The sequence below is a fragment of the Trachurus japonicus genome, chromosome 5 (assembly GCF_045865225.1).
Source record: "Trachurus japonicus isolate A0001 chromosome 5, Traja_1.0".
In the NCBI taxonomy this organism is placed as follows: Eukaryota; Metazoa; Chordata; class Actinopteri; order Carangiformes; family Carangidae; genus Trachurus; species Trachurus japonicus.
The window spans coordinates 24,935,738-24,961,300 of record NC_140911.1 but is presented as its reverse complement, the minus strand read 5'-3'; the positions used below and the strand labels follow the sequence as shown (position 1 = coordinate 24,961,300).

Genomic DNA, 25,563 nt, shown 5'->3' with positions numbered 1-25,563 from the left:
TGCAGGAGATAAATCAATGAACAAGAAAAAGGAAAAATTCAAGAATTCTTTGACAGGTGAGAAAGTCTTCCTAAGATTTTTTGTGAGCACCTGGATCTCGCTGTTCTCTGAAAAGAATATTCGTCAAAACTCACTCCTGGTCTCAACTTGAGCGGATGATAGTTTCCATTGTTTGATCCCCAAACAACCAAATACTTTCTGAAACGGCAGAAACTGTTGCTAAGCTTTAGCTAAAAGTACACAACTACTATGGTCAACAAAATGATCTTAATCTTACAGGCCTTTGCCGTAGCTTTCAACCAGCTGATGTGGTCCCATTTATTTGGCGAGATATATTTGTAAGATGCAAAAACCAGCAACTGAACCCTTGAGATTTGATTATAATGTTAACTGTTCCCAAACCTCAGTACAAATGATATGCAGTTGAGATGTTTCACTTCTCAATGGGCTCTGACAAAAGCCCAAAATGTCCCTCAATTTTGACAAAGAGCAGAAAAAAGAGACAATATAAAACTTCATGTTAATTCCTCAGCACAACTGGTCAGCTTTAACAATTAAAAGTGATTCAGACAAACGCTTCTACTTTGGTTACTTTGTGGCTACATTCAAGTATAAACCTTTTCTGCTGTCGCTAGCCAAAGGCACAAAAACAACTAGTTATTCAACATGATAGTGGTAGATGAAGCATTAGCAGCAGCTTTGCTGCAGCAAACTTGGGTTTTGACTTGTAACACTGTGTGTAAAAATATGTAGAGGCCATGTCAATCAGAAGATAAGTCTTTGGTACATAAACAGAGGACATGTTCAAACAAACTCTCAGTGTGGGATGGGGGGTTACCATGGTTACAATCCCCAATAACTCACATCATCCAGAGTACTCAATATGCATTTTCACCACTGTACTGCAGGTGTTAACAAGCTAAAGCAGCTAAGAGTGACATGAACCTACACTAAAGTCTCTAGTAAGGCTATAGTTAAGTTTATTATAAGGCTAGAATGGTAAAGCTATGTTGATTAGCATATTAACAAAGTTGTGTTACAGAGCATATAATATAATAAAGCTATGCTAAAGAGCATGTAATATCATTCATAAACTTTTTTCCAGCATTAAGTGCAACAGCAAAGTGCTAAGTATTGATACCTGATTATCAAAGCTAATCAGACCCACACACATACACAATGAACCTGGGTGCATAGTGTCAAATGGTAAGAATGACCACAGTTGTTACAGAGAGGTACCAGTGGCAGTTCCTCTAATGTCCACTAGATGGTCCTGTGATCCATCTGTGAATGTAAAAAAAACAATTGTTTCCAAAAACATGGAAACAATAAAGGAGAATATGGATCCATAGACTGGATGACAGTTTAAACTTCTTTCTGTATTTGTGAGTGTGTGTGTGTGTGTGGTAAACATCTGATCTGCATAGTTAGCGTGGAAGCAGCAGAAGAAATCTATAAGATACAATCTTTACTACATTATCAATAACAGAAAAAAGACTGTAATTATAAAAGTGATTCTTTAAAAAAAACAAACTGGGGACCGTTGCCCCTGGCATCCTGATTGGCTGACAGCTGGATGCTTATCATGATTGGCAGAGATTCCAACAACACACTGGGTTGGTCTCAGACGAGTGGTCAACTGTGGGTAGGAGGCAGGGTAGAGGGTGCAAGGTGGTCCGTTCCTGGAATGAAATCAGGGTAGGAGTTCAGCTTCGTGGAATGACTGGGGCATGCAGGGGGGCATTAGGTACTGTGGCGGTGGGGTTTAGGATTTGGCAGCAGGTTTGGGTGGATCAAAGCCTCTCATTTTGAAATAAGAGACCAGCTGGTTGGGAACTTCAGCAAGGACAGACTGAGCCAGAGCCGCCACTGGAGCCTAGAGAGACAGAGAGGGTTTAGAGACGTGAGGCTGGTTACTATTTGGAGCAGGCTTGGTGTAGAGGGAAAAAAGTGTAATACATAGAGCCTTACATCTTTGAACTGTCTGTGTGGGACAAACTGGACGATGTCTCTGGCAACGGCCTCCCCTACTGTCGACCTCAGCACACCATCGTCTCCATCTAGGAGCTCCATGGCCTTGAAGTCAGCAGGCCCCACCCCCACAATGATGATAGACAGAGGAAGGTGAGACGCCCGGACGATGGCGTCCCGGGTCTGGTCGAAGTCGGTAATCTCACCGTCAGTGAGGATGAGGAGGACGAAGTATTGCTGCAGAGAGACACAGGCAGAGGTTAAAGTCTGAACGCTTGCTTATGGTTGATTGGTTGAATGGTTTTGTTGTTTTTGTGTGTGTCCTCACAGAAGCGTTGTTGGTCTGTGCTGCACCAGAGGCGATGGAAGCAACGTGGTTGATGATAGGAGAGAAGTTTGTGGGTCCAGACAGTCTGATCTGGGGCAGAGCCATCCTGTAGGCCTCAACAATCCCCTGAATACCTGAGACATATAAGAGATGAAATGTATTTAGTTCTGTTGAGCAGCTGAAACAAAAGATATGAGATTACAGTTTATTTAGGGAAATGAAAATGTACTATTTCCCCCAAATTTTCTCCAGTTTTCTGTGAACAATATGGAACTCAGGCTCATGTGATCACATGTTGAGAGTTGTATGAAGCACAGACACCTTCTCAGTACCACACAACTGTTATCGATAAAATATTTCTATTAATCACTTTAGACTTCTGTGACTGTTACTATGGTAATAACTTGTCTCAACAATGAACGTAGAGAATGTATTCATGCAGAAGAACCTATCAATCACCTCATATCTTCGCAAATTTTTCCTTCAAAATATTTACTTAGGTCTCATTCTAAAACAGATGACTTTTACAGTCTGTGTACCTTGGCAATAGGGGCTAGTTGGGTTGAAGTTGAGGGCAAACTCATGGTGTGCAGCCTGAAAAAAAGGAAACAACACAGCGGTTCAATAAATCTGAGAATCAAAACAGGTATTGTCATTTGAACTTTCTGATTTTCTAAAGGGTCATTTAGTTCACCAAAATGACCTTATTAACTCAGAGCCATGTGAGGGGTTAAAACTATGGACAACTGAGATGATAATAAAACCTGTAATGAACAATATAGGGAGCTCACCTTGTAGTCTGGAGGTAGTTTGGCTCCAAAACCAAATGCTGGGAAGAGTTTATCACTGAAAGAAGAAACACACCAAGAAAATGCCCACTGTTACAGCCACAAAAATAAAAGTTTTTTTTTTTCTTTCCTAAGGATGCACATGGTTTAGGTTTTGGTAGTTCTAGAGGTGTTCTTTTTCAGATGTACTTTGTGGGTGAATGTGTGTACTTACGTGTCGTAGTCCTGGACCACTTGACCCACAGACCACAGAGCAGCCAGGTACTGGTTCAGACCATCTGGACTCATGTAGTGGAGAGAGTTGGGCGAGCTAGGATCACCATTAGAGCCAGTGAAGTCAATCCCCACCTACAGTGTTCATACAATTATTCATCAGCGCTCACCTGTAAACATTCATTCATGGAAATTTGATCAACTAGTTCAAACACTGTGTTTTAATGCATCAATTCATTGATCGTAATGACTCTCTGACTTGGGGATACATTGTTTGGCATCACCTGTTGGTTTGCATGTATAAATAAATAAATATAAATATCTAAACCTATTCAGATCAATACATATATCAATCATGTAGAATTGAATGTAATTTGCGGATGTACAGTATGTATATGTGTATGTGTCATTGTTGATGTTGACGTACAGTGAAGTTTATCTGGCAACCGCCCATCACATAGTCCAGGAAGCTGTACTGAGTCAGCATCTGCACACACACACACACAGAAGCACAGAGACATATGAAACCACAATACAATTTACATGTACAGAATATGCTCTGCTCTCTGTGTGAGACAACAACTAGATGGCTGATAGTGGCCTCAACTGATCTTTTAATTTCTTTGTAATCAGTACAGGCAGGTTTCTGTGGGAGTTAATTTGGGTCACATGCCTCCAACAGCATTTTATGAAAAGACTGGATTTAAGAGAATAAAACATGAAACAAACTGTTGCTGCATTTTATTTGAACTCGATTTATATTCGAGAAAGTGAAAGTATAGAATACAGTTGTTTAAGATTGTGTGTGGTGTTTTTAATCATAATTTAAAAAAGAATAATAATTAGACATTTTAGAATTAGAATTACTAGACATTTCAGGTGACCCCATTTGAATTCCCGGCGACCCCACGTGGGGTCCCAACCCCAAGGTTGAGAAACACTGCTCTACCTTGCAGCTCTTCACAGAGACGACTCCAGAGTTCTTGTAGCTCTTCTTCTTCTTCTGTTTTTCAGGGTGGATGCAGTCAAACGTCACCTGGAGAACAACACATTATATATTTCACTGACCTCCTCCAACCAACCGATTAAAAGACCTCAGACATTTTATGATGAGTGAGCTCACCGGTGACCCGTGTGCAGCTTTCTGCAGATCAGAGACTTTAGTGGTAAAAGAACCGATCAGATCATGAGACCCATCGCTGTCATGATCAGAGCAATCAACCTGCAGGGGAAGGAGAAGATTAAATGTTTAAGATTCGATTAGTTGTCACAGCTAGAGGTGGATTGCTTTGAATAGATGATTCTGATAGGGGGAACCTTTATTGGTTTGTCAACGTCACTGAAGCAGAACGTCTGCAGAGGAACACAGAACTTCTTCCAGGTGGGATTCAGATTGTTCTTCACCACCTACAAACAAACACACACCATCATAATGTTCACTAATGTCTTTAGTGTAATGACATCATCAGGTTTAGGTTTGTATGTACATGTGTGGATACCTCTGTTCTGTGGACCAGCTGCCACTTTCCATCGTCTCCTTGTTTAAAAAACTCCAGGAATGGGTCAGACTTTCCGAACATGTCCTACGCAGAGACAGGAAAACATGCTGCCATTGCTCATTCACTGTGAGTTTTACTTCAACATGCTGTAAAGAAGAAACTTGGTTTCCATAACCAGGGTCATGGATCAGAGAAATCTGATCCTCCCAGCTACAGCAGATTTCCTTTGGAGAGCCTCAAAGAGGTGGAGATGAAGAAAAGGAGAGAGAAGATGAGGATGAAGAGCAGAGTTACCTTCTTGTCAAGGTTTTTCGCCTCCATCTCCAACTCAATGGCTCTGTTGTCCTTTATCTCCTCTGCTGTGACCTACACATACACATTACAGTTTTGATCATCACAGATTCCCAAGGGGTACAAACTGATTTAATTAGTATTAATTATAATAATAGGCTGAATATTGAATATGTATATTTTGTACACACACACACACACACACACACACTACTTACAGTGATGGCTCCTTTCCCTGCAGGTTTGCCCTTCTTCAGCTGCAGAGGTCTGGTCAGCTTTTTACTGGAAACTATCTGAAACACACACACACAGGACATTTTTCTTCAGCTGTGTCCATGACGACAGACTCCCATCCTGCGTCAGCACAGTAGTGATGGTTGCATAGGTGCTTTGTATAAGAGCACATGATGAATGGAGCCCCTGCAGGTTGTAGAGATTGTGATGACAGCATTTGTCCAGCAGGGGGCAGAGTGGACTGGAGAAACGTTTATGTTGAGGGATCAACATACCGTAATCACTGAAAATGAAACTGTTCATTGATCAGTGTGACTGCTTCCTGTAGTATTTGATACAAACTCTTACATCATGTTACTGCCCTGCACATAATTATGACCTATTTTTAAAAACAGTCCACCCTGCCAAAACTTGTGAACAAAAATTAAGTTGCAGTCTAGTTTTCAGTGATCAACATACTGACACCTACATATTTGCAGAGGATTTAAAATGTACATTTTTGAAGATGAGACTAAATAAGTGAACTATGGATGGATGATTGTGAAGACATATTTGATATAATTTGTTCTATTCTATTTTTGGTACTTTTATGTTTGCACCTGACACCAAGACAAGTTCCTCGTGCTGTAAACTGACCTTTACTGCTCTTGGCAATAAAGCAGTTCTGATTCTGATTGTCGATTTCCATGTATTCAACTCACTAGAAAGCTGTTGTTGTCAGAACATCAAAAGGCTGTTAGGATATTTCTGTTTAGCTGACGGACAGAATGACATTGTAAAACCATCTTCAAATCAGCATCATAACAGAAGCAACCGACCATAAAAACATCAGTTTAGCCTGAGGAGCCGCCACCTTGCGAGGATTCACTGAATGTGCAGGATGGGTCTGATAAAATCTTGGTTTCAATTTGTGGCCTTGGCAGATAATTAATGTCTGGTGAATCATTGCCAACATGATTTTACAAAGCAACTCCACCTAGTTTTCTTCTTTAACCAAGTCAAACCACTTTCGTTTTGGTTGGTTTGTGTCCGTATGTGTTTTCCAACACTTGGAAATGGAATGGAAAAAATAAAAAGTCACAGTTGCACACACTTGTGTATTTTAAACAATTTCATGTGCTCTGATTGGCTGGTTGTCACACTTTGAGAATTTCATTCATTTCATCATCTTTGGCTAATGGCTACCATAGCTACCAATCGGCTGTCAGTGGGATGTAGGACGACCCCAGATTAAACCTGGTCTGGTCTGGTCTGGTTTGGTGCGTACCTGTCCCAGTGTTATCTCTACCCCTCCCAGGTAGTCATCGTCGCCAAGGTCAGAGCTGGAGTTGTCGATGTCGTAGACGCCCAGCTTCAGATTCTGAACCGTCTCAAAGTGATAGTCCATCCTGAGGCGCTGGCTGAACGACGGACTGGCGGTGTTCTTCAGCCGCTCAGTACGACCCAGCTGGGAGACAGAAGGGGGAAGTAGTAGTAGTTTATTTTATGTTGCATGTTTCACAAATAACACTCATGTATCCTGGAGTGTGGCTGCCATGTTACCTCAACCCAGCTGTCTCCTGTTTTCTGCAGCAGCACACACAGAGGATCAGACTTTGATCCAACATCTTTATCCAGGAGGTCAGAGCAGGAGACGCTCAGCTCCACCTTTGTGACGCACTCCGCCATCTGAGGGGGGGACAGAGAGAGAGAGACCTTTAGATCAGGATTCAGGAGATTAACTTCTGAACAACAAATTGAACGTTTAGCCCTATTAGAGCCTTGTGATATTTAAAAAAGGAAAACAAATAGTCTGCCTTCGATTCATCTCCTTTGCTCTCATCAGTGATGAAGCTAAGAGCAACTCGAAACAACATGTGGTATCCTGTTCTTGCAATTAGAGCGCAAGGACCATAGGGCGAGGACGTGCTTGTGCATCCTGTTCTATCAGGAAATGTATGTAATGTACATTTCACAATGATTCTTCTGCACATTACAGGAAAAGATTGCCCATCAACTTTAACCTGCACACTGGCTGCTTCCACCGAGTCCCCTTTATTCTCTCATTTCTCCAGTGTGAACACAAGACAGACCAAAAAAGCTGTTGATACTCAGTGAAGAGTCCTTAGCATGCTCAGCTAGAGTCACAGCTGGACCAGAGCTTTATATGACGCAGAAATGCGGCAAATCATTGCGGTTGAGACGTTAGACACCATTAATATTTTAGCTGAGCATTAAAATTGTTCCTGGTTCATTTTCCACTTGCCATTCAACTTGCTGCGGCTCTAAACATTACTAACCAAAATGTACGGTCTGCACGGTAGTGTCACCTGCTTAACAACAGACCCAAACAAACACTTCTTTATGGTTGTTCAAACTTCTGCATTCAAGCCATTCATGTCATGGTCACTTCACTGCTGCTCCACAGTCATAAACACATAAAGATGAGATATATAACACTGACCAGGGCACACTTCCTCATATTTTTTTCCACTTCTTCCCATTTACCTTGACTTTACTCTGTTCTTCTGCACAGTGTGTTTGCCTTACACTAAAACACACCTTGTCTCTGACAGTCTGATCAGATAAAACTGTATGACTACACAAATTCATCTTCTCCAAATGCAAAGGAGCCTGATGATCCTTCAACAGGCACAGTATCTTCTTTGACAGCAGCTATAAACCAGACTGTGTCTGTCTATGTGACGTTTCGTTGAATAAACTCTCGCATGGATACACAGTGGGGGCAACACCCTTATACTTAAATTAAAACAAAATTAATTTGATGAGGATCTGAGATGAGAATACAAAGATGAGATATTTTTGAAACCTTAAAGGACTTGTTCAAGTAAAACTGCACTCAATTTGACAACCATGAAGTTAACTTTTAAAACAAGACTTTGCATCCTTAAACTCACACATAATAAAGACAGAACAACATGGTTAACAATGCAATATTGTCATCAAATATAAAGACAACCTGAGATTAACTAACCCAATCCTTGTGGAAAACTGTGGACACTGAGGGGTTTTATTAGGTAGTTGTAGTTACAAATTACTTACTATAGCAAACTTAAAATGTATTATTAGAAAAAGTTAATTAAACCATCATACTGTAGCCTAAGATAAGTAAGAACAGCTTCATTGCAACCAGCCATGTTATCAAACTGTTGTTTACCTTATGAACAAACAGTGCAATGTTTTTTAATGGCAATTATAGTATGAAGTTCCAGTGTGAAAGAATAGTCCAAAAACTGGACAAATTTAGAGAAAATTTTAAAAAAGTTTAAATTTACCGACTTTTAATCGATAATTTAAAGTCCTTTTTGTGAATTGAGGAACAGGTTCTGTAATGGGCGTAGATCATTATATTAGTGGTTCAGTTTCCTGTGTCTCCAAGTATCCTTGGTATCTATCAGGGTGGTCAGAGCCACGCCTAACGTTACAGGAAACTATAACCAATCCTAACATAAACACAGCCATAGATTAACTTTAAATCACTCACCTTAACGCAAACTTCCTATTTTCTGCCAGAAACCCTGCTGGGACCCTGAAGTAGACCTGACTGTCAACTGACCAAATCCAATAAGTGTGATGCTGTCAGATGAGTTGGTCACACCTTTAGAGCTGCTGCTGTCGTAGGCTGTACTGAGTGAGCAGCACCTGAACGCATCACCACCACCATGGGAAGATTAACTAAAGCTGTGACACAAGTCAACCAGTCAAACAAGCACAGTATATCAAACACACACCAGTGCTATCTATCTCTCTCTTTCTCTCTCTCTCTTTTTCCCACACACACACGCAAACAAACAAAGCACTGTGTCAACATAAACTTTGTTTTATCACCTTGTAAAAGTCGTTGTATTTTATCTAGCACTCCAGACCGCAGGAGCCAACAGCAAGGCGGAGGTCAACTTGCTCAAGACAGTCCGTGACAGGAAGCGACACCTTTTCAAGTCCGAGCAAACACAACTGATAGTGTGCAAATCTTTACCAGTCCACTCCGTGAGACTTAAAACGGAGACTAACCAAAGCTGGGATGTGAAACTTCACCGTAATTACGACAGAAAAACACCCCGATTTCACTGCTCGGCAGCTTCAACTAGAAGGGAGCGGCACGCCAACACAGTGGCCTCTGATTGGGCAGATTCAGGTTGTTGTGCGTCGTGATTGGCCCAGAGGACTGTCAGTCGCACTCACTGGCTTCACAGACTGGCAGGCTGACGTAGGCTTTTCTAAACTCGCAGCAACTAAGGTACGACTTCCCACTATGCTCCTTCAGAATAAAAGCACCAATACAACAAATTGACACCTGGATACATGAAGCAGTTTCACTTTGAGCAGGACTGACTGCGATAAATCAGCTTGTAGCAGGTACTTTGCTTTTAGAAAGAGAAATGACAGTTTAATATGTATATAGAATAAAATATATCTTAAATTGCCATACTACATTAAATATAAAGACATTTGCAATTATTTTGATATCACAGATGTTACTGCTTTATCACAACCTTCCATCCTGAATTTGGCAGCAACACAGTGGCAAAAAGATACAACAACACCAACCAGACAAATCAGTGTGTCTACAACCTCTTTCATTCTTGTATTCCTCTGAAATGGTAATGTCTCAATTAGAAAGACCCAAAGCAAGTTGGCACAGGTGATATAGACCAACAGCAAGGTTTAAACAACAATCTGTGCATAATGAAAACAAAATTCTAATTAAGTGTTCAATTCAGACACTGCACTGGCTGTCTGAGCTTGAGCTAATTATGTTAAGATTTTGCATGTGCAAAACAGAATTTTATACCTTTATAGTTTTTTGGGTTTTTTTTAGGGTTAAGGTTAGGTAGATTCTTTTTCCTAAAAATAAAATATACAAAAGAAATCCTGCTTGATCGTCACCTTTGGGTTTCTACTCTACTGTGGTGGACTTGCACATGTCACCTCAAGTGAGATTAACAAGTACATTTTTTGCTGTTGGAGAGAAGAGTAGCCTATTTTCTCTCCAATACCCAGGGATACTGTTTCTGCAGCACAACCATGTCTTCTGTAACGCACTTAGACCATTACAGAGAAAACAGAGACGTTTTAAAAAGCACAATTAAGGACAATTAGAGGGGATGAGGACAGAATGAACTGAACAACACAAGCCACCCTCCTAACAGACCACAACAATACACTTTAACTGAATCCATCATTTGATGCAAAACCACAATGGAATCAGAAAAGCTGCAGAGGACCACCACACTACAACTGAGAAATGGAACAGAAAGACCAAAACACAGAAAAACAGTGCAGTTACAAGAAAGACAAAAGGGCCTTGATGTAATGATATTATGTGTTAAACCCTAAAGTAACCTTTACACACACACACACACACACACACACACACACACACACACACACACACACACACACACACACACACACACACACACACACACACACACACACACACACACAGAGCTAAGCTGAGCTCTTGTTTGTTGACTGGCTTCAGCCTCAAGATCCAAATCCCTGAAAAAACTGCACTCATGCTCTTTAATTCTGTTCAACTTCCCTTTCTTTAACTCTACAATCTTGTGCTGATTAAACTTTCTCTAAACACAACAAATTTGGTTGAAAATCATAGACACAAGTTCCTGAATTTTCCAAACACCTTATGTTATGTGACTGCTTATACAGTCCTGGATCTGCAAAACATCATACAACTTCACAGCAGAACTGGAACAAGCTCATGTACAGTACAGAATAATGTCAAACAGAGCGGAATAAAACAATTTCAACAACCTTTAACTGTTTATTCATACTATATTTAATATTTATATCATGTATCCATCCACATGTTTGATAAATGAAGAGAGGAAAAGGTGTCAGAAAGTCAGTACTCTCAACTGAAGGACTGCCTCAACATCTACATAATAACAGTAGTTATTCATTTGGTGCCTCAGACAAACTCCTCCTGTGCTCTGTTGTGCACTGAATCAGACTAAGGTTGAGAGAGAAGAGAGTTTAAAACTTAGATTTGTTATAAAGTAATTCACTGACAGTTAGTTAGGTAGTCACAAACTACACAGTGACTGGTCACATCAGGAGCTACACTGAAGCTTTGGTGCGGTGCACGATGTTGAAAAACTCCCTGATGCTACTGTGTACCATCTACAGGCCACTATTTAGCATCTGAATGCTGCCATCAGCAGCCACCATCTCACATTTCCCAGCTGCCATCTACTGACTACGGGCTGCCACCTACAGGCCATTTTCTGGCCTTCATACACTAACTATCATCATCTGCCAATTAAATTACAGGTTGACAGCCTGTCCACCAATTATATGCTACCAACTAACATATCATTTACACGGTACTATCTATCCTCTAGCACATTAATGTTACAGGTCACCCTCACCTGTCTAAATGCAGCCTTCTCCATGTCACCATCAAACATCTCCACACCACTATGTACCATTTTCAGGCCACCACCTGCTCTCCACCAGCTCCCACTTAGCAAGGGTGGACAGACATAAAGTACATTTACTTGAGTACTGTTCTTAAAATTATTACAGTTTTGGGGGAATATACGACATAGTATTTAGTGCTTTTGACTCAACTATATTTCTATGAAGCACTTGTCAACCAATGCAATGGATTCTCTTTTCTTTTTGAATATTCAATAGGCCATGGACTGTGTTCACAGCAGAAACAACACCTCACCTCACTCCTACACTGTCAGTCATTTTGTGCTACTGTAAATTTGAGTGCTGTCAGTGGCCCTAATAATGGCTGTTAGATAACAATGAGGCAGAAGACTCTTCACTAAGCATCAATGCTGTTCTTTAAATCCATGTTTGAAACGTTAGGAATAAAGGCCTCATTTTAAATGATTGTGTTGAGAACCCCCCCCCCCCCAAAAAAAAGAAAAAGAAACACAAATTCAAGTGACTTGTGCTTGCCTTTATTCATGAGCAACTTCTGGGTCTCTCCACCCATCTCCTTGATCTCTATCATACAACCTCATGCTTGATCTTGGCCAAATGCATTACCGTCTCTCTACACTGAAGGTAAAAATGGTACAGAATATTCTCTGTGGTCCTCAGATCATGGAACAAGCTAATGAATGCTACCAAAGCTTAGTTGTCTCACTTTATCATCTCACCTCTTCTGCAAGAACCTCCTCTCCTAACACCTCTCACACACCAACAAGCCTAACTAGTACTTTATTGCACTTATTACTTGATCCCTTTGCTTTGATTAAATTGATGCAGTACATACTATTTTCGCCAAGGTTTTCCCTCTGCACTTAAAGTGTCTGCCTTAATGTAAAGTGAGCACATAAACAACCGCTGCACTTTTACAGGCTCAGTATAAGCTTTTCTCATTGCAGGAAAAATGCATTGGGGTTGTTTTGAGTCATATTAGAGTCATCTGTACTGTGAACAATGCAGCTATATGTCAACATAACAAAATACACATTTGAATACTCATAGTTAAATCCTGGCCAATTACCATTACCAATTGCCTATTTCTATTTCTAGTCGTATCTTCTATCTAAAGGGCATCACCTGCCAACAAAATTTTAAGTGACTATTCTGTTCAAGATGAGTCTAGGGCATTGATAGTGATGACAGTCTACAGTCTAATACGCTATCTGTCATTTTTCTCATGTTTTGAATAAAGTATCTCTGTGTGTCTATCACTCACCTGTATACCTTGCTCTCTTTGTCTGTCTATAGAACAGCAGAAGAGTGGACCTCAGCAGCTGAATAATTAACAGCTCATTGTCAGTCAATCGTCAATAATTCTACTTCTGTCCCACACACACACACTTCAGACTTGCATCCTTTGCAGAGGCCAAATCTTGTTGTCAGGATTTCTTTTTTATTCTAATCCAGTTCTCCTGCCTTTTCTTCACACACCTGGTCCACACCACAGACACAGTCATCTCTGTACCATTAACCAGACAGTGTTTCATTTCACTTTATTCATACCTCATGCACACAGATAATTCAACATTGCATGCGCACCCAGTGCTTTGGCATCAGTGTATTGGTTTGATGGTTAACCATTTCCTGAAAGCAGCAGGTGTTTCCTCTTCAAACAAAACTACCTCCATGGATCTCTGCTAGAAAGTTTCAATACAACACTATTAATATAAAAAACTGTATATGTGCACCACATAGAAATGCTTTTTACATTAAATCTGCACACAGAAGCCAAGAGCAGCTGAGGTGACTAATAAGATGAAGACCACTGATGCGGATATCAAAAGTTAATTGCTTATCTTTACAATTTCCATTTAAGCTAAATTAAGTAATGCACTTATACATTTCTTTCATTTTTGCTTTGGGCTTAGAAAAGATTCCACAATGAACCCACTTCAATAGAATAAGAATAACCTCTTATTGGGAGATCGTTACATTCATTTTGTTCCAACAGCCAATAATCTATGCACACAAACTGTATCATTTAATCCTTACCTCAGCATTAATGATCTTAGTATCAGTACCAATTACCTGTGAGCACTATTTTTGAAAAACTAGATAATTAATTTGCTCACTACTGAGCCCTCTAAAGGTTTCAGTGTCATTCACTTACAGTAGGTTTTCCTTGCCTCATCCACACCTTCAACTATTGCTTCTGATCCATGTTCGTCGAGGCAGCCTGACCTTCGCCAGCAGCAGTAGTCACAAGAACAAGTTTTGCAAGTGAGAGTAAAGAAAGTTCAGAAATGTAATTCTAGCATTGACTCAAATTATATGAAGAACTTATTAGCAACACCAGCTCTCAGGTGTAGCATGAGCACCACAAATACTGATGGGCTCCAGCATTTCAATTCAATTCAATCAATAAAGAGGTGGTTACTAATGCTGGGACAGTTCCACAGGTGCAGACCACTACATAGGGCTAGTATGATACTGAGAAAAGAGAAATAATGTATAAGTGAAGAATAAGTATAAATAAAGGATGGTAGTTTGACTTTGATCTTGATTAAAATTGTGGCCAACTCTCAGAAAATGTTAATCTTTATTACTTAATTGCACTGAAAATGTTGCCATCAAAGTCATCTGTATTCAAAACAAACGCATCAAAATAAATAAAAACAAGTAGCCCAGTAACTCAATGAATGAATCAAGTGAGTTTCCATCATTAGACAGTGAAGAGCAAACAATCAGAGAGGGGGGTCGCAGGTGAGCAATTGTGCATCAGGAAGGTCCTTTTATTAACCAAAGCAAAGGAGACTCCACATCATGTATAGTTATACGATCATACAAGTTTGTTCACACTGACGATAGAAAGAAAAATTAACCTTATGGTGGAAACATCCAAAACATTGTAAACGTACATAGAACAATAAGCTACCCAACTAAAAATGCTATACTTAATCTCAACGCTCTACAGTCCAAACACCTACTGAACATGTGCTGTGGAAATGGAAAGGGGTTGAGGGTTTGGGAGTTGATAGGATTCAGGAGGCCCAAGTCATTATTTACAAAATAAAACACGCATCAGCTATCGGTCCATCCCACATCCACAGATCACAGAAATGCATCATCATGTTTACTGTAGCAGAGTGTCAGCCTTTTACAACAGAGCTTGATATCAGAATAATTTTTACCGTTGCATGGGGGCATGTCAACATTTCACCATAGCAACAAACAGAGCATAAACATTTGATCATAGCAACATAGCTCTATATCATAATTTTACCATAGCAACAGAGAATGTGAAGACTTAACCACTGCAACAGAGCACCAATATTGGTGGTAGAAGAGCTTTTCATCTACAGCATGTTTAACCATAGCAACAGACTTTACCATAGCAACAGAGCATGTTAAGATTTTACCATAGCAACAAAGCATCAACAGTTTATCATGGCAACATACTTTGGCTTTCATCATAATTTTACCATTGCAACAGAGCATGTCAATTGTAAACCACAGCAACACAGCATATTTAAGCGCACACAGCAACAATGCATTATCTTAATCATCATGTTACCATGGCAACAAAACAGGTGAGTATGTTCAGTGTGTCAACTCTGGACATGATTTCACAAAAAGCTTCACTGTCATGGAAACAGGGTAAGAAAAGCCCAAAATTCTGCCACAACCGTCATCATCCTAATCATCATTATCAATATCAATATCATCATCTTCCACAGTTTGTGCTACTAAAGTCAGTGGAGGAGCTGTAAGAAAGAATAAAGTCTGGATCAGAGTCTTCATATTAGACAGACTGCAGAGGGGGAGGGGTGGGGGGGCTTACCTGCCATTATCTACACACAGGACAGGACAAGGTCTAAACTGGGCAACACTTGAGTGTGACATTTTAGTCCAGAAGCAGGTTTTTGTGTTGACTTTGAACTTGACTGTTGGTTTAGCTGGGTGTAACATGTTTTATCTACAGTGAGTCTGTTCTCCGCGGGTTTAACCCAGGCTTATCTTGACCTTACGGGCTCCAATAGGGCGGTCATTGAGGTCCATTACTGCAGCAGCAGCCTCCTCGTGGTTCTGAAAGGCCACCATGGCCTCGCCAGTTGGCAGGCCTTTCTCACTGAACTGCAGGCAAACTGAACCTGGCAACACCTGGTAGCCATAGAAGAAGTCCATGATCTCATCCACGGTTACAGTGAATGGCATATTCTGTAGTTTCACAATGGTTGGGCCAGCAGCACTACGTTGACTGTTGGGATTGTTGGCTCCTCCAGGGGCTGGCTGGTTACGGAGACCATCAGCTCCTGGAGTGAACCCTTGCTGGCCTCCTGTAGGCCCGCCCCCTGGACGTCCTTGACTGTTGTTCGCCCCTCCGCCCCGGGTCTGTCCACCACCACCTCCTTTTCTGTTGGCATTTTCAAAGGGCACCAGTCCTCTCAGCCCATCCTGACCGAACACTCCCCCAGCTCCAGGTCGAAAACCTGGAGGCTCTAAGATTGGAGCTCCAGGAAGACCAGCAACTAATGGAGGGGCGACACCCAAATTCACATCTCCTAGCCCTGCTGCTAGAGGTGGTAGCGGAGGAGGGCCTGCTAGCCCATTCCCAGGGGCTGAGAAAGGTGTGACAAAGGGGGCACTGTTGAGGTTCCCCATAGTGTTTCTGAGAAAGTTGAACTCTTCCCCACTAATCCCAGCAAATGGGTTGATCTGGGGCTGCTGGGGACTTGGTTGAGCTTGCTGGTGCTGATTCTGATTTTGGTTTTGCTGGTTTTGGTTCTGGTTGCGTTGTCCCCTCTTGTTCTGGGGAGGGGGATTCCTCTCGATTTCCTTCATCTGATCAAATGTCACCAGGTGGACAAAAGCATCACGGCCATTGAGCTTTTGACGGTGCAGTCTTTCGGCTTTGCGTGCATCTTCCTCAGTCCGCAGTTGGAAGATAGCTTGCCCTAAACCATTGCCATGGCTATCTGTTAGGACCTTGAGGGTGTCTTCATAAAGCCCCACACCGTCCAGGAAGGCACGAACATCCTTCTTGGAGACATTGTATGGGATGTTGGTGATGTGGGCGCAATTCCTGGGTGCTTTCAATCCATCCTGGTTTTTGCCGTCACCCTGTGCTGCTTCTCGTTTACGGATGGCATCAATCTTTTCAAGCATTCCCTTCCGACTGATTGGGTGGACCTGGATGAAGCGGGTACCCATGTACTGCATGTGAGCACCTAGAGCAGTCTTATAGTCTTGTTCTGTTTTGAACTCTAGGAAGCCCTCTCCGGTAGCACGCCCATTGGGGCCATACGCAATGTAGATGCTGTCTTCCACAATGGCTAAACTCTTAAAGAAGTCCTTTATCTGTTTCTTGTCAGCTTCATAGGGAAGGCCCTTCAAGTAGACACAGAATTCCTGCCGGTGGGGAGATCGTGACCTTCCTCTCTGATCCCTGCCTCCTGACCCTGCATTACCACGGCGATGCTGCTGATCCTGCGATTCATTGTTTGATTTGCTACTATTGTGTGCAGCATCGTTGAGGCTGGCCCACTGTCGCTCAGATGCTGGGGTTATCTCAATGAATCTTTGGCCCATCATACCACCTCCTCGCTTCACAGCTTCAAAGCTTTCCTGGGCCGAAAAGAATTTCACCATAGCCCTGCCACTTGGCCGACCATGTCCATCCCTCAGCAGACGAACTCCTTCAACCCCCAGACCCCGAAAAAAGTCCCTTACCTCCACCTCTGAGCAAGAGAATGGGAGGTTCTGCAGGAGGACAAACAACTCATCATGATTCATTACTCCTACCCCAGTGGCTGCAGCGGCAGCAACCTTCATATGGGCTTGAAGGCCAAGAGAGGCCAATGGGGAGAGAGCATTAAATAACATGGGGTTAGGTGTTCCAAGAGGGAGCCCAGAGCCAAGTCCAGCAGGGGGAGGAAGAGAGGGATTGAAGGGGGGCAGAGAGGACATGTGAGGGAGGTGAGACATTGGAGGCACTGGAGGCCCTTGGGACAGGGGGGACACAGTTGGGACCGGGGGGAGGGAAGACACTGGTGGGGGAACTGGAATGGTAGGCAGGGTGGGCATGGGGGGCATGGAAGGCATGCTGGGAAGAGGAGGGATGGGTGGGGGGCCTGCATTGAGCGATGCAAGAGCTGTGGTAAGTGTTGGTGTGGAGCTGTAGCTGTTAGGGTAGCAGGGCACTACGCTGGCCAAACTGGCTGCTGCCTTGATGATCTGTGACTCCTGAGTTGAACTTGCCGCTGTGACTGAGGCTGGGGTGTTACTGAAACCCTGGTTTCCATGGTTACCACTTCTCCCCCCTGCCCCTGGTTGCACTGTTGGTATAGGGGCAGCGCCTGCTTGTCGGTTAGCATTTCCTGCAGTAGGTGCCACTGTCTCAACAGCACCTGCACCAGCCTCGAACCTGCGGCGACTGAGTTCAATCATGTTCTGCATTTCTGTCTTACTGCTAAGCAACAGTGACACTTTGGAGCCCTTAATGGACCCGCCTGTACGCATCATCCCCAGCCGAGCGTCCTCATCAGTGGCGAAGACGATGAAGGCCTCACCATGCTCACCCCCCACGATGTGTACTCCCCCGTCAGGGATGGTGAGGCCAGAGAAGAAGTGTCTGATGTCCATGGTGCCGGCCACTATGGGCAGACCCTGCAGTCTGATGACTACCGCCATACTGACTGCTAAACAACAGCCCTACAACCTGGGGAGAAAGCAACACTACTGTCAGATGAAGAGCAGAAGGAGGGTGACCAGTGGTTTCCAGATGTTTTCTCAGGATCTTATCTGTGATTCAGGCCAATGAAAGCTTAGCCATATACATTTAATTTCTAGAGAATATCCAGGGATTCAATTTTAAATTGCACCTACTTTGGGTCCTGACATATGGAAACCAGTGGTGTCTGCAAGGGAATTGGAGATACAATTTTGCAAAAATTGCAGAAAACTGGAAAAGAAACCCTGAACTCAAACAGTGTCCAACCATCCCCAGCTTTGATTATGTATGATAGCTGAGCATTATGAGATCATGTGGTGCAGCAGATCAGACTTTTTGTCAGACCCCAACAAAAGCAACATTAAGCATTACAAGAGCTGCACTATTCATTAATTTTTCAAGTGTCGTCAAAGTAATACAAGATTACTACAAGAATAAAGGAATTGAGAAAGGGCATTGAGGTCAACGGGCTATATTTATATAAGCTAAAATCAGGACACAAACAAGAAGGACCATTAAAGATGATACGGGCTCCAGAGGAACAAACACTTAAGCTCTCCAAACTGACAGAGCCAATGCTGTTCTGTATGGATCTTCTCCTCAGCTGTCTCTGCATTGCAAAATATGAGCAATTTTAACAGGGTATTATGTTTCATGGTGTAAAACAGGCTGATACACTTTCCATCTGTGATTGTCCTTTATTGTCAAGTCTGCAAAACCTTTTGCTGGCTCACTGCCTATACCGGTTTACTTTTGCTGAAGCAAGCATGCACCAGGAGCAAGTCCTGCGTATTCAACTCCATCCAGAGAATTCAAATTGGTTTATAAACTGATGTCTCTCACTGTCTCTACCCAAAAAGTGTTTTAGGGTCCTGTAGAATTTTGATGTATCTTGTGGCTTTAGGTTTCAGGTTTATATGGGAAACGTTTCATGCAACTTCTTTTGCTGAAAATTAAAGGCTTCAGTACACATGAAACTAAATGCTTGTCAAGTGTCCAATATCAAGTGAGAAAGTTTCTAGAAAATGGATTTTAACATAACATACAATGCAATTAGTTTGAAGATTACTGAGGCCTTCAATCTTCATCTGAGTTGCTATACATTACTGAAAAATGTTGTGCATTTTAGTTTTTTAAGCAACCTCTACTGGTTCTACCATGCAGTACACAGATATTACGTGTGTTTTTGGTTGAGTGTGAAATATTTCATGCAACCTTCATGAATCTCATGCAACTCACCAATGCTACTAAGCTGTATGAATAGTTTCACTGTATTACCAGGCAGATGATTTCTGTAGAACACTGAAACCTGGTGAAAAAGTCAAGAAAACAAAAATTCCTGTTCAAGACATCTTGGTGGAATTTAAGCCTAGGTACACAACAGACTGACTGTAACTCTTAGATTAGCTTCATGTGACCGATATCTGTTGGTGTTGGTGGTCAGCAGGTGGCAGATTGTAACTAATCATGTCTCTCATTAACACTCATCAAAGTGCTGAATATAAATGAGGCTTTGTGTGATTTCGGTCTTACCCCTGAAAGATTGTCTTTGAACCCAACACAACGCAGAAAATAACAACACAAAGATGTCAACAACCACAAGAGACTTTCAAGAACCAGTAGCAGGACAACAAATCTTAGATTTATATTGTTGCTTTCCTGATGGCAAAGACACACCTATCCGAAACCAGACCTATCATGACTGAAGCTGGCAAATACGATACAACAACAAATCAAACTGTACCCAAACTGTCTGCAGAACAAGAAAAGGAAGCTGAATATAGGTAATACTGAGCCACAGAGATTCAATTGATTGAAAACCAGCCCAAAACCCCCTGCAAACAACAAGCCAAACACAGCACATGTCCAGCAACCAGGCAACAACATACAGGTGAGCAAGACTGCATCTTGACTCCTCAAACAGCACCACATCAGCCAACATTATTTCAGCAACTGGCTGTAGAACACCACCACACAAACCACGTGTTAACCAGCAGCAAATCTGCAATACATTGTCAACAAACATTAGCATCATGGCAACGGGACACAGCATTAACTTGTCAACAAGAGCAAGAGGAGCAACATCTTAACAACATTTTAACAAGAGCAAAGTCAGGTAAACATAAACCAGAGCAACATTAGCATCATGTCAACCAGAGCAATATTAGCATTATACAAACCAGAGCAACATCAGCAACTGATTACCAGCAAAGCACCAAAGACAGCAGCTGATCAGAAGAGAAAGCAAACAGAAGAGAGGCGCAGAGCAAAGTTTTGGCTAAAACTGATGAAAACACGTCAAACTGAACAATCCTGTTTCACAACCATCTTTTGATCCTCAGACAACATCCTCAGGTTTATGTGCTCCAACTAACCGTGATCCTGGATGGGCATCTCACAAAACTCATATTTTAGCCACTTTTATAACTGAAATATGCTGTAGGTCACCACACCTTTCAACATGAATCAAATAATGTAGTCCTCAACCTCTGCAAAGACAAATCACCCTAATGCTACCATATGATTGAAAGTTCACATTATGTTTCTTTTTTGTATATCCTGGATATCTACTTGTCTCTTCTGAGTGTCATCTTGTTAAAAGTCTGTGTGAAGCACCAACAGCGACAAGAGGACAAAACACGGCAGGAGAGGAAAACAGCTACACCTAATAAAGTTGCCAACCTGAGTATCCTAAGTAAGGTAAAACAGCATGACTTAAACTGTTTTGCACTCGCATACAATTAAACTAATAGCAGACAGAGAGATTTTCATCAGTCAGAGAAAGAGAGAAATCTAAAACAGCAAATCCAAGAACAAAGAGCAAAAGACTACCGTGATCTCTCACTTACAAGCTGGAATACATAACTGTCCACTGCATTATCGACCTCAAAACACAGCAAACACATTGTAACTGAATGAAAAGAGTGGAGTGCCATCCAGGGACTAAACAACTCAAAGAACAGAACTCATTTCAGAACAAAGGTAAACTAACCTGGATCTCAAAACTCAACAGGCAGGAAAATGGGGCTCTACAGGTCTTGAGCACACAACCTCTTTCCTTCATCTTATTTAAAACTTCGCCTAGAGCTGTGCTCTCCACTCAGTAAAATCTCTGCTTCTGGTGGTATAGAAATCCACAGACCTGCACACTGCGAATAAAAGCTAATGGAAAATTATGCTCACAATCAAATTCACCATATAAGGAATCTTTCACTGACTCAACTATAGCCCCTTTCAGACATGCACTTTGTTATTGTGTGTACAGATAATTTTATAAACTTGCACGCATTGTCAATCACATCACAGGTCAGACCACCTGTATAATGATAAATTGATCAGCCAATCAAAAGAATACATTGTAGGGGTGTAACGATACATGTATTTGTATTGAACCGTTTCAGTGCAGGACGTTCGGTTCGGTAAAGGGCTGTTAAATCCCTCCGTTTATTTTTACATTAGCGACCAGGCTCATCGCTCAGTACCTCATCTTCATCTTCCTCACATGCTGTTCTCCTTGCTGCACTGTCAGACCTGAGTCTCTGTCTCGTTGCGCACGCTGTAGCGCTTCGCTCCCATTCAAGTCAATCAGAGCATTTTCACAGCGGTGCGTCTCTGGTCCGTCCCCGGTTCCGACTGGGTTCCGGACACGGAGCAGAGACACGGAGCAGAGACACGGAGCAGACACCTGCCTTCTGGCTGTGTACGGCTGTCCCTCTCTGAAGCAGAGGATGAGGTCAGCTTCACTTCCATCAGTCTTCACAGACAGTCCACAGACTTTGTTTCTGATTATATCCTTGCCAGTTTGTACCAGGCAGCAGTTTTTTTTTTGGCCCCCGGCCATTATGAGACCCGGCTATTATTTGAGGAAATTCTGTATTTATTTATTTGTTTCATTGATTTTCATCAATAGATTATTTAAATATTTATTTATCTTATTATCTGGTGTCAGGTCACTTTAGTCTATTCTTTATATTTGTCAATATTTACTGACATCAGTCAGGTCGCTTACGGTAAGTTGATTTCTTTACACACACACATATATATATATATATATATATATATATATATATATATATATATGTAAGTTATGGTAAAAAAAAATTTTTTAAAAAGGTAGTTGAATAAAGAGCTGAATTTGAATTCAGTGTTTGTGTGTTCTTTATCAAAAGTAGGTCATTAAGCAATAGCATAAAACAGCCAGGACGAACATTTTTTTTTTTTTGATAATTATCGATAGCTTATTTTATATTTTATTTTAGAGTAATTTATTTAACTTATTACCAATTAGCACTTTACAACAGTATTCTATTTTTTATTTTATTTTCATATTCTGTATTACAATAATTAGCCTTCATTTGACTAAAACATGTAAATTGTTGGTTTACATGAGTTCCTAATAAACAACAAGCAAATTTATATTTTGCATTTTGTTCCCATACCGTACCGAACCGAACAGTGACCTCAAAACTGAGATACGTATCGAACCGTGATTTCAGTGTATCGTTACACCTCTAATACATTGGTAATTCAGCCTAAATTCTATGCAGATAAATGATTTGTAGACCTACAGAATCACATAGACACACTGACAAAGACGCATTTAAAAAGTTTCCAATAAATTTACAAAATAAACCTGTCACCTTTATCCACAGGGCAAACTATAAAATGGTGGCAGCATTTCAAAAATGTTTTTGGCATTTAGACACTTAAATATTTTGCCATCTATTGGCTGACATTGAATACTGTGCAAAGGTTATGACACTTGAAATAAGGCCAGAGTCTGACCTATTACAGACAGATGGCATAGACCCCCCCCCCCCCCCCCCCGAAAAAAAAAAAAAAAACACTGATCTCTACATCATGGAGTTAATCAGGGATGACAAAATGAGGACACCGATATAGACTAAATCCACAGAACTGCAACATTTTCCTGAGATGCTGGTGTAATCCATTGTTTTGAAAGCATAGGGTGGTCACACCGAGCATATGCTTGACTTATGGTCTCATTGAAAAAGAGAGCCTGCTCTCAATTGGCTTCCCTGAATAAATAAAGGTTTGAAATTGTTTAATACAGTTTGTATAAAATTTGTTAATAAAGATGGCAGGTTGCTAATTTAATGTTAGAGTCTACAACCTTTACACAGTACGGTATGTAGTTCTTCAGTGAGTTAACACGTCTGAGCCTTAATGGGCTTCAAAGAGATTAAACTAAATAACTTTTAAAGTCCATAAATTAATATCCATCTTAGCTGTGCAGCCCTATCTGCACTGGTTTATGGCAAATTAATTAAGCCATGTTTCAATTACCATGACCATTAGCAAAGAGTAAAGTTACTGTAAAATGGGTGCCACCTTTTGCCCTAAGACCCCTAGGAGCAGGTTGGTCAACTAGGGAATTATCTGCTGGTGTTTTCACTCACTTCTGCCAACTCAAACTTTCGAAATTGGAAACTTGAGAAACTCCTTAAGAATATAGTTTCATATTTTGTGCATATTTCGTGTCTGAAAAGGGCTGAAAGTCCGGACAACCAACGCCGTGTCACCACGACCGACAGAAACACAGACCGTCTCCAGTGACAACTGTCACTCGGTTTTTATCAACAATCTTCCTGCTCATGTCAACAAGTGACGTCGTTGAGAGAGATGTGACGTCACCGCACGGGGGCGTGACCCGCGGTCACCGGCCGAGCAGCGGCCGCAGTAGAGCCGGAACTACGATGCCCACACAATGATCAATGCTCAGATGTTCAAAGCTCCTGTCCCCTCACCAGTCTCCACTGTGGAGGGACGCGTCCATTCGCGCAAGGGAAAACACATGAAAACCACAACAACGTGTAGGCCAGCTAACAAACAGTCGGGAATTGTTGCAGAGAAAAGCACACACTTGGAAAAACTGTCTGAAGGTTTTAGTTAAGCAGCCGTTGTTTTGAACCAATATCAGACATGAGGTCTGGACAGAGAGAGCCTAAAACAGTCATGGCTAACTAGCTACTGGTCGCTAGCTTAGCTGCCTCAGCAGGCTAACGTTAGCCACCTAGCTGGTCGCGAGCCTCGCTGCTTTGTGTCGGAGCGGAGCAGAGGGCGCGTTTTAACGGCTCCTGTCGCGCTCGGCTCACGGTGTGAGTGCGTTACATGATTGACCTGTCACTGCTGGATTCTTACCGAGAAATCTGTCAACAAACACTGAGGTTTAGCTCATGAACCGTGGGTCTTTTCTTCTGTGTGCTCGTCTTCTTGGTCTTTCTGCAGGCTGCTGCTTCTGCTCGAAATGTCGGCGCAAACATCGCGATAACACACGGGCTGATGCGAGATGATGCAGCAGCCAGCGTTTTCCCCACGTAAGACCGATAGCGCCCCCTGCTGGCTTGACCCAAGTCTTCACCTGAACACGCAGCTCAACCCCATCCCACATCTTTGGGATGAATAAATATCTTTGGGTATATGTATTTTAATAAATAGAATTGTTGTTGTATGTTATTTATGGCGACATTTTGGTTTATTTCCATTCTGATGTATCTCCCTGGTAAGATGAGGCATGAATAAAGAGACAAAACCAGCCAGACACTGCACTGCTTTTGGTGATTTCATTACTTTGCACTAGCAGATCTCAGTTTCATAAAACTGTTCTTTGCAGTGCAGGGCCTACACACAATCTTAGTTAGGGTAAATCCAACAGCTTCAATTTAGCATTAGCTCTCTTGCAAGTCAGGCATAATCATTTAGCTGCCTATGGTTCCATTATTTATCATTAGTTATGGCACTTTTCATTTTTCAAATTGTTGTAGACACTAAATTTGTGTTTGTATAAAGGCCCAGATATAGAATGGCACGAAAAATTAGCTCAGGGTACATTGTAAATGCACTGGCAGCTAGCATTGGTCAATGATATTTACTTGACAGTGTAAAACCAAACACTAAAAAGATGAAATTACACAGAATTTTATTGCATAATCATGAAGCAGAAATTTATTGGAAAACATTATAGCATATATGAGTGCATCAATAAAATACAGTAAATGCTGGAGTCAGTGAGTATGAATAAAAGGCTCATCTGACTAGATCCAGGAACACAATACAAGAATTTATATCATTCCAAACATT

At 41.7% G+C, this 25,563-nt stretch overlaps 2 protein-coding genes across 5 annotated transcripts; both read right to left on the bottom strand.

Moving 5' to 3' along the window:
• Window positions 1–24,717, bottom strand: cpne1 (copine I). Of its 3 annotated transcripts, none has more exons than XM_085776957.1 (16): window positions 24,625–24,717; window positions 6,867–6,992; window positions 6,592–6,771; window positions 5,309–5,383; window positions 5,094–5,165; window positions 4,800–4,883; window positions 4,618–4,707; window positions 4,424–4,522; window positions 4,250–4,336; window positions 3,728–3,787; window positions 3,302–3,435; window positions 3,091–3,145; window positions 2,839–2,893; window positions 2,300–2,433; window positions 1,972–2,208; window positions 1–1,876 (listed from the first exon to the last, which is right to left on the bottom strand). In XM_085776957.1, exons 2-16 carry the CDS (start codon window positions 6,990–6,992, stop codon window positions 1,766–1,768), a joined length of 1,599 nt encoding a protein of 532 aa, XP_085633083.1. In that variant the 5' UTR covers window positions 24,625–24,717; the 3' UTR covers window positions 1–1,765. The 3 variants fall into 3 exon arrangements, with proteins under 3 accessions (XP_085633083.1, XP_085633084.1, XP_085633086.1); XM_085776958.1 differs by lacking the exon at window positions 24,625–24,717 and adding an exon at window positions 9,153–9,433; XM_085776960.1 differs by lacking the exon at window positions 24,625–24,717 and adding an exon at window positions 9,301–9,433.
• On the bottom strand, window positions 14,985–24,717 carry rbm12 (RNA binding motif protein 12). 2 transcript variants are annotated; one of them, XM_085776956.1, is made up of 3 exons: window positions 24,625–24,717; window positions 19,702–19,771; window positions 14,985–18,450 (listed from the first exon to the last, which is right to left on the bottom strand). In XM_085776956.1, exon 3 carries the CDS (start codon window positions 18,420–18,422, stop codon window positions 15,735–15,737), a length of 2,688 nt encoding a protein of 895 aa, XP_085633082.1. In that variant the 5' UTR covers window positions 18,423–18,450; window positions 19,702–19,771; window positions 24,625–24,717; the 3' UTR covers window positions 14,985–15,734. The 2 variants fall into 2 exon arrangements, with proteins under 2 accessions (XP_085633082.1, XP_085633081.1); XM_085776955.1 differs by lacking the exon at window positions 19,702–19,771.
• Window positions 24,718–25,563: the final 846 nt, after the last annotated feature.

Coding starts and splice junctions, on each gene's coding strand:
- cpne1 (XM_085776957.1), bottom strand. CDS start 6,992: ATGGCGGAGTGCGTCACAAAGGTGGAGCTGAGCGTCTCCTGCTCTGAC. Junction 2,209..2,299: donor CACAGACCAACAACGCTTCT/GTGAGGACACAC, acceptor GTCTCTCTGCAG/CAATACTTCGTCCTCCTCAT. Junction 1,877..1,971: donor CACACAGACAGTTCAAAGAT/GTAAGGCTCTAT, acceptor CTGTCTCTCTAG/GCTCCAGTGGCGGCTCTGGC.
- rbm12 (XM_085776956.1), bottom strand. CDS start 18,422: ATGGCGGTAGTCATCAGACTGCAGGGTCTGCCCATAGTGGCCGGCACC.